Source organism: Trachymyrmex septentrionalis, unplaced genomic scaffold (genome assembly GCF_001594115.1).
Source record: "Trachymyrmex septentrionalis isolate Tsep2-gDNA-1 unplaced genomic scaffold, Tsep1.0 scaffold8, whole genome shotgun sequence".
Classification (NCBI taxonomy): Eukaryota; Metazoa; Arthropoda; class Insecta; order Hymenoptera; family Formicidae; genus Trachymyrmex; species Trachymyrmex septentrionalis.
The window spans coordinates 4115590-4124369 of NW_017305987.1; the positions used below are offsets into that span (position 1 = coordinate 4115590).

At 31.8% G+C, this 8780-nt stretch overlaps 3 protein-coding genes across 6 annotated transcripts in view; 2 read left to right on the forward strand and 1 right to left on the reverse strand.

Moving 5' to 3' along the window:
• The window catches only part of LOC108754430, an 11744-nt gene extending 10305 nt beyond the window's left edge, over positions 1-1439 (forward strand). For all 4 annotated transcript variants that reach the window (XM_018496700.1, XM_018496699.1, XM_018496698.1 and 1 more), the window contains one exon: positions 267-1439. In XM_018496700.1, the coding sequence (XP_018352202.1) occupies positions 267-612 (346 nt within the window). In that variant the 3' untranslated portion in view covers positions 613-1439. The remainder of the gene's footprint in view (positions 1-266) is intronic.
• A 570-nt stretch (positions 1440-2009) lies between these two features.
• On the reverse strand, positions 2010-5677 carry LOC108754408 (endoplasmic reticulum mannosyl-oligosaccharide 1,2-alpha-mannosidase). The gene is made up of 11 exons (XM_018496657.1): positions 5318-5677; positions 5037-5207; positions 4810-4963; positions 4542-4727; positions 4299-4447; positions 4022-4210; positions 3770-3957; positions 3558-3684; positions 3148-3312; positions 2889-3038; positions 2010-2824 (listed from the first exon to the last, which is right to left on the reverse strand). The coding sequence occupies exons 1-11, from the start codon at positions 5414-5416 to the stop codon at positions 2606-2608; spliced, it is 1797 nt and encodes a 598-aa protein (XP_018352159.1). The 5' UTR covers positions 5417-5677; the 3' UTR covers positions 2010-2605.
• A 498-nt stretch (positions 5678-6175) lies between these two features.
• On the forward strand, positions 6176-8077 carry LOC108754590 (peptidyl-prolyl cis-trans isomerase-like 1). Its single transcript, XM_018497035.1, has 5 exons — positions 6176-6434; positions 6503-6636; positions 6830-6919; positions 7661-7768; positions 7875-8077. Exons 1-5 carry the CDS (start codon positions 6364-6366, stop codon positions 7988-7990), a joined length of 519 nt encoding a protein of 172 aa, XP_018352537.1. The 5' UTR covers positions 6176-6363; the 3' UTR covers positions 7991-8077.
• The last annotated feature ends 703 nt before the right edge of the window (positions 8078-8780 follow it).

Here is an 8780-nt window from a genome sequence, read left to right on the forward strand (position 1 = left end):
ACATTATTATGACTAATTACTGTTACTATGTTTGGTGATTACTGTTACTAATATTTATCAAATGTGATACTAATGTGCCGAATAAAATATATTGGTAGTGGTTTTTTACCAGTCTTTCTTTAATGTATAAATAGTGATCTGACTCGCTTTTGTAGAACTTCAGAAAATGAATTAATCTTTAATTAATGTTCTCAATTTGAGCATTTCTTTCTAGTCCTTAGCAAAATAAATTAGACTATACTGAAAATAAATCTCGTTTGTTTCAGTGTGATAATGTCCTCTGACGACCAATCATCTCCAGCGCAGACATCGATATCCACAACGAGTTTCGATGTGCTGGACAATGCAAGATTGGAGAAGATTAATATAACTCCCATAATGTCACAACCAACAAAACCCGTAGTTTCACCGACCACGAACATCGATGCCGATGCGATAGAGGAAGCAGTATCAATCGTGCAGACGACATTACCTATGCCGGAATTGCAACCGAAAATCGAGAAGAACGGTATCGAGACGAAAACAAAGAAATCTTCTGATGAGCCAAACGATGACTGTCTGATCAATTGCATTTATTATACACAACAGTGTTGCGACTGCACGATAGTTTGAGATCATTCAACGCTTCTAGCTAGATAATGCCGAAGAAACAGCGCCTCGCGAGTACTCTGATCAATTTTGGGGTTTCAAGATGCTGCTCTTCGACGCAAAATTTAGGATCTGACATTGCAATAAGTATGGCGCGCCACTAGAATACTTTGTGATACATATGAGAATTATATAATAGAAAAAAAATTCGATGGGGTATGACGTGTAGAAAATTTTGTGAATATGTACGAATGAATGTGTGATGTTCATAATTATATACATACAATTTTTGATACTGTCGTTATTTCGATAATCAAGCAGTGACAGTACGATTAAAGACGATCAATAAGAAACGCATGGGTAACTAATTAATTTATATTTTTAGAATATATTTGTCAGTGTGCAGAGAAAGTTGTACTTTTAATTTATGCAAATATTCACTGCCATTACACTGTGGTTAAAAATTGCATCGAAAGACAATCTCAAGTCAATTATTAGTCTGTAAGCATTCCCTTGAAATATGTTATAAGCAAGTTATTTGCTATACCATTACATGTCTTCCTAACAGTCTGACATTAATGTTAATGTCAATAATGCACACACAGTATTAATTGTGACAGTCGTTTAGACATTTATATTTGTTTGCAATTTTGTAAATTTACGAGCTAAGAAAACGGATCTGTAGTGATGTGGGAAGGTAGATCTATTTAGAAACGAAAGTAACATAAATAATATCAAATTTCTGACATTGATATAAGGATGCATTTATTACAAACGAAGAATAACCCGAGAAGTTCTTGTTTTCTTTTAATGTGTTAGAGGAGCTAAAAATAGTAGATAATATTTTCATAACGCAGCTGATGATTAAATCGAATTTTATTTTACAATCTCTCTCTGTCTTTGTATATTTATTTAATCTAACTATATTACCTGATAATATACAACAGTATGTTACGTTTTCTCAAAAGATTATTATACACGGATAAAATTATTAAAAACATAGCTTGCAGATGATTAAATATTTTTAACTTAGTGTTTTTTATGTTCTACAATATCATGATTATATGAATCGATTTAATCACTCTCGCGCTGTTCTAATGATATAGGAATTGCACAGACATTTCCAAAAATTTCATATAAATATTTATATAAATATAAATATTATATAAGTATTTATATTTTGATATAATAATCGGAGACTGCAAGTATAGTGTGTAATTTATTCAAATTTATTCATAGAGGACTAGATTAGTTTTGTAATGTTACAACATATGAATTTAATGTGAAAGTAATACTAAATAATATTCATTTTTTGAATACATCTCCTAAAAATGACGTTCTAGACAACTGAAGTTCTCAAAAGTTAAATTTTGAAAAATAAGTAAGTACAATAAGTGCTAAAAATCTTTTTATACTAAAAAATCAAGTTACATATTCTCATAAATGTAATAATTGAAAATCTAAAATATTAATAATATCTATTCAACATTATAGGCAGGTTCGATACTTTGGTAGGCGCAGCTAATGTTGTATATTTGTTTATTACTTGAAATTGTATTTTGTCAATGATAAAGCAAGTTAATCTGCAATTATTTATAATCTTTAGAATCGAAAAATGATGGAAAAATAATTTCCATCGTTTTATTTCTCTTCTAAACTAAACTAACTTTTTTCGCTCTAATTTTACTATTCATAATTGTCACATAATTACATGGCAATCTATAAAGTGAGGAAACGAATAAAAAACATTTCCATTTCGTGCATATATCAGATAAATAGAATAAAAACTAAGGAGGAATTTTACGTGACCTTAGAATAGCAGAATTGATTGTACTATTTTATTCTACAAGTGATTTTTTTCTAGAAGAGAGTTCCCACAATTAATGAAGGAAACGCAAGTGTTTGCAAAGTTTCATTAAAGAAACATTATGACGGATAAATGGACATTCCAAAAATAACTTAATAAAATAAGTGCGAAAAATTGAGAATTCGCTAGCTTAGTTTTGCTACTATTGCGTTACGATTCGTATAGAGGTAACGGATGACCCTCAGAATTAAATACCCACCTATCCAAATCTATCAATTGCCTAGTGTCATCAAATAACAAATACAAATATTTTAAAGTTTCGGCGAACCAGAAACTTTCCGTCATATCCTGCTGACGAGTGTGTTGAATATTCCGGACGTTACCGATACTCGTGTACCCACCTTCGACTTTGGTATAATTTTCGAAAGCCTGTCGAGACACGTTTTACATTACATAAATATAATAAAATTCCAAGAGGTGAATACGCACTCACCTGAAATATCTGCCAACCCCAATCTTGATAAGTTTTATTCCCCGTAAAATACCACATGTAAAATAGACTCTCGACAAATTCGGGCCTCAATAAATTATGAGCGTCATTCGTTTTTACGTACATATCCATTTGATTTTCACCCTCCATTTTCTGCAGAACCACAAAAGGATGATTATGAATCCTTTTTTCTCTGAACGCTGTTACTGCAGAATCAATTTTTTGTCCTATCTTTTATTGACAATTAGTTTTTCGAACTTACTTGTATATTAAAATAAGTAATCTCAGGTGCGAGGAACGTTGGCTGGATTGCATATGTATGATAACAAGTTTTAACAAGTTCTTCCGCAAGAATATTATGCTCTGACGGCAATCCATGATGCACACCTAGCGCTAAAGTGCCTCCTAAGTAGCATGTGAGATGATCCTGCAATATAGTTGCACATTTGCAAATTTGTGCAATATTCTAGTTTTAAGCGACCCTTAGACGATCAATATTGTTATACAATATTATTAACCATTTAGATTCTACATATTGAACATCTAAACTGTTTGTTTTGAATTGTTTAAAGGAGGGGGGGGGGGCATTAAAAATATTATACAAAATGAAATACACAATAATACTGAATGTCTAAGGGCTGCTTTTGATTACTCTGTATTTAAGCTATTTACCATTTTCGGTTTAATTTCTTTATTCGCGCCGACTAATTCAGCGATGAATAGATATTTATTGACCGCAGTATGTTTAACGAGATGTTTTTGCGTTCCGGCAATGCCGTTTAAGTAATCGTCGCGAAGGCTAAAAATATCAATACAGGCCTTAAATGTTATAAGTCAAGGATTTATTTTATACGATGATAACTTCAGTAATGAAATATACTGACTAGTCTATGGTTTTTCCAGTTTGTAACCACTGTTTCAATAAGTATTCATAGTAACTATCACCGCGAGCACCTAACGTAATCGTAGCGTATTCCCGAAATTGTCCGGTATTAGCGTTAATAAAAATTGGGACTAAACCATCATACTTTTCTAATTTATGTACATGTTCGGAAACTCTTGCCGCTGCAGCCTGGAAAGATCAAATAATAAGTATCCGTTGCAAATTGCTTCAAAAGTCTCGCTTCTAAAATTACCTCAAACTTAAGTTGACCTGTACTACGACTAAGATCACGAAACTCTAATTGAATGGAAGTAACTTCACTGGTGCTACTATCGGGACCCCACTTAGGACTATGCGCACTTCTAGTACCAAGATTCACGTCAGAATGTGGAACACCTGATCTGGTAGAAAATGCTGGCATCATACGATCACCTAAATCCGCCTTGGACATCATGGGGGGATAAATTAATATTTATATTTGAATTCTAGGACTTTAATCGAAAACTGAAATTATTTGGCCCAATACTTACAGCCTTATTTAAAAAAAGTATATCACCAGAGAGATGATATGCTGATAATAAACCACCTAATACCCTAATAGTAACTTCAAATAAATTAACATCTCTATTCCTTGTAAACACTAAATTCTCTTCCACCCATTTCCTTGCTCTTGAATATTCTAAAACATTAGAGAAAAGTAAGAAAACTCTTTCATGTTTCTTTTTCGCTAATAATGAATATCAATGATTTTAAGATTTAATTTATATACACACCATCATATAATCCCATTATATATATAGTATCCAATGAATCAACTATAGTAAGGCCTAAACCAAACCATTCGTGATATCTTTTTGATATCGGTTTGACATTATCGTGACCCCATGCATATTTTTTATACCCATTCCAAGAATGTTTGAATGCAGCTACGACAGCTTCTTGCTTGTAATTTTGAGGACCTAAAAGTCCAAACATTGTTATCTATGCCTATTTTGCAATCTAATCTAATTATGTCATATCATTTCATGAATCATGATCTACCACTAAATTTCAGGATGTTTGGTCTTGGCTGTGGTGGTTCACCAATTTGATCATCATCAACTTGATTAATTTCTGGTTGAAACTCGGGCTCTTCAATTACTTCACCAGGCCCAGCAGCCTGTTCTTCATTATCTACAACGACTTCATCTACTGCCTGTGAAATAAAAGGGAATTTGATATTTTTGTTTACGGATTCACACAAGAGCTCTCTTCGAGACACTGCGTACCTTCTCGTACTTGGCAGTTTCTTGTACAACTTCTACATTACTATAATCTACCTCATTGTTAGAGGTACCAGCTTTGGTTTCGCTAGGCAGGAGATAAAATATTACAAGTAGAACTGTGATTATTGCAAAGTACAGAATATTTCTTTGGAACCTGGACAATTGGTTCCATTGCTGAAAGAGAGACAAGTAGTTGAATAAAAAGGATAACTGTTTGGCAATCTCAGTTGTGCAGACTCAAAATAACATATGTTCGCGTTATTTTTCGTCAAATATATACGTACCCTCCATAAACTGCGAGAAGTGCCCCGTGCAAATGACCCGCTTTCGTGAATATTCAAACTAATGTAATCTGATTTACCCGAGTCTCTTGGTGAGAACATATTTCTATACAGGTTAACTCGTTCCGGCACGTATTGGAATTGATTGTGTTGCCAGAACACTTAAAATATAACACTGTGACAAATCAGCCCAACATGCGGAGGTCCTCATTTATGCGAGTATACATCAACGCGTTTTTACATTTTCATTAAATTCATATTATTATTGCTTTGTTAACGTGTACCCTGCACATGAAGTAGATGGCGTTCACGTGTTCTCTCTCATGTTTGTGTATGTATTGTGTATCATTCAGGGCTGTGTAAAAAGTGAGAGTGCACTTCAGTGGCCTTCAACGCTAAGAGACTGGAGTTTACTTAAATGTATCTATTTTGTACGTAAAAATAGATAGAAATGGATGAAATAAAAAAACCTTAAGGAGTTAAGAAAATATAACAAATAGAGAGTATAATTAAAATTATATAAAAAATATAAAAAGTATAAAAAAATTATGGCGAATCATGAGTTATCAATTATATATATTTGTCACAAATAATTAAATATATAAAAATTATTTAGTTAAATAAAAGATTGCATTATCGATATATAATTTTACATAAAGAAATTTAATCTTAACCAAATAGTTTTCTTATATATTTAACTTTCAAAGTGACAAATATATATAATTGACAGCTCGTGATTCGCTATAATTTTAATTATACTCTTTTTTTATTTGTTATATTTTCTAAAAACTCCTTAAGGTTTTTTTAAATACACAATTTATGAACAGAATAGGGTTCCAGCTTTACCTTTGCACTCGGGTCCCAAAAACTCTTTGTACGATCCTGGTACTATCTGTGTGTGCAGAATTCTTAGATTGTGTCGACACGTTGGAAACGATTGCCGGTTCGAACGAGATTTTAATGAAATAAACAAAGAAGTAAACGCAACAATCGCCAAGTAATTCGTTGTTTAATCAGTTTCAATAAAAGAACCGAAAATACAGACCACAATGTGCCTCGCAAATATATCCGGCGTGCCGGATAAACATTGGCAGCCACCCTTCGTTGTTTTCGAGACCACGTAAGTGCATCGTGTTTTCTAACTTAAAAGTCGCTCCCTATGCACCGCTAATCGATTCTAATTCTTAGGATGGGTGAAGTAACCTTCGAGCTATACTGGAAACATGCACCTATCACGTGTAGAAATTTCGCCGAGCTCACGCGACGTGGGTATTACAATGGCACCAAGTTTCACAGGGTCATCCGCGACTTTATGATTCAAGGTAACATTAGAAGCATTAGAATAAATTCATTCAAATTATTATTAAATTCATAAATTAAATTATAACGAATGTGAGTTATTTTTATAGGTTATAGGCTATTATTTCTATAGGTTTGCCTCTCCTACTCAATCATTAATTGTGACGATAACAAAAGTTTTGCAGAATACTTTATTCTTAATGGTTTCGTTTTCAGGCGGAGATCCCACTGGAACAGGGAAAGGTGGAATGTCCATATATGGCGAATGTTTTGATGATGAGATACATGACGATTTGAAACACACAGGTAATTTTGTGATTAACGATTATGATAAACTATATTGATAAAAGATTAATAATTTGTTGGCTGTGTTTAACAAAAGAACAGCTTTGCGACTATTGTAAAATTCTTTAATATTGATTTAATTTATTGGATATTAACTCTGAAATACTATGCATATTTTTCTTATCATTAACATTATTCTGGATGACAATTCATTGATATATAATTTAGAATTTTTTTACACATTTTCTTGTCAGCTTTATAAGTTACAAAATGTTAGAATAACTAAACACTATTTTGGCTGTGTTCCATTATTCACTGCAAGAACTGAAAATTTACAGTTCACTTACTGTTAAATTTATAAGTCAAATTATAACTAATGTAAATTATTTTTAATCATTTCGATATGTTGCCACTGTTTCTCTTTAATACGTTGTTAATTTAATTGCAACAATGAAATGTTGTGTATGTAATAATTGTTTAAAGTAATGGAATTAAGCAACTTAAACTCAAGAAAGTAAATTTAATCTTATTAAATATTATTTGAAGCTATCAAAATGTTATAATAACAAAAACTATCTCTATATTAATCTCAAAAAGTATATGAGTAAAAGTTTATTCATAATAGTGTTCCAAAGTTAAGGGCAAATATCATTTTAAAGAAATTTTTCTTACAACAGTTGCAAAATTGCTTTTTCTGTTGAATACAACCAATAACATTATTTCAACGCAAATACTTAAATTATGTAATATTAAAATTTGTAGGTGCTGGAATATTGTCAATGGCAAATTCTGGGCCAGATACAAATGGATCACAGTTCTTTGTAACACTTGCACCTACTCAATGGCTTGATGGAAAACATAGTATATTTGGTAAGTTAAATAATTTATAGTACTGATTACACTTAGTGATGTATAACTATCCCTTGTGATATAATTGATGTAAAATAATTTTATTCTTTTCTTTATGCTTAAACAGGTAGAGTTCATTCTGGCATGACGATAGTGAAAAGAATTGGACTAGTTGAAACGGATAAGAACGATCGACCGGTAGATGATGTTAAAATCGTAAAAGGTTCAGTGAAGAATGCATGAGTTTTTGAGGGAAATCTTTTATATAAGATGCAAATCATAATTTTTAGAATTGTGAAAAAAAAAGACATTAACTCATACATTTGTATCTCCGCTATTTTTTTTATAATCTATATGTTACGCAATCTATATGATAGAGCAATAAAGATAGATACAATAATTAATATGATAAGGGTAAAAATAGACATTTTTATTTCTTGTAACTTGCAGTCTCCAAAACTTTATTATTATCATCATTGCTAATTTATATTTATATTCATATAATATATTATGTGTAATATATTATATTTGTTATTATTCATATATTTATATTCATATAATTATTTAAAACAATTATTAAAAATTAATAATTCGTTAAGAAGAAAAATTTAATATTGTAACCATATTTCCTACATTTCGCGCATTTATTAACTTATAATCAATTCGATGTACTTTTAATATGTACTAAAAATACGAATAAAATAATATCCGAGTAAAAGATTTGTGAAAAATGAATCAATTTCCAAGTTTCCATGCAAAAGGTTATGTTGGCGTCATCTGTACTGATTTAGTAGCACAGTTTATCAACTGCTTCGTCGATAGTGCAGTAAACAGCACTTACCCATGGGGATGATCCTGCATCTCCTGCATCGATGTATCCAACAGATCCAGCGTCGCTATAATCGTTTACCTCCATCACTCACTCCACCGTTGGCCGAAACATTTCAACGGAAACACTATGCGATGCGACCTGGATACCTTCATGGAACAAGTTGGAATGGATTCCGATCGGAATTCATTCCGATTTGTTCCA

What these genes read in the sequence shown, in the direction of transcription:
- LOC108754408 (XM_018496657.1), bottom strand. Translation starts at nt 5,416, where the DNA reads ATGTTCTCACCAAGAGACTCGGGTAAATCAGATTACATTAGTTTGAAT. An exon ending in AAACTGCCAAGTACGAGAAG is followed by an intron (nt 4,964 to 5,036) that starts GTACGCAGTGTC and finishes TTTATTTCACAG; the next exon opens with GCAGTAGATGAAGTCGTTGT. An exon ending in ACTGGAAAAACCATAGACTA is followed by an intron (nt 3,685 to 3,769) that starts GTCAGTATATTT and finishes TGATATTTTTAG; the next exon opens with CCTTCGCGACGATTACTTAA.
- LOC108754590 (XM_018497035.1), top strand. Translation starts at nt 6,364, where the DNA reads ATGTGCCTCGCAAATATATCCGGCGTGCCGGATAAACATTGGCAGCCA. An exon ending in TTCGTTGTTTTCGAGACCAC is followed by an intron (nt 6,435 to 6,502) that starts GTAAGTGCATCG and finishes TCTAATTCTTAG; the next exon opens with GATGGGTGAAGTAACCTTCG. An exon ending in TGGAAAACATAGTATATTTG is followed by an intron (nt 7,769 to 7,874) that starts GTAAGTTAAATA and finishes ATGCTTAAACAG; the next exon opens with GTAGAGTTCATTCTGGCATG.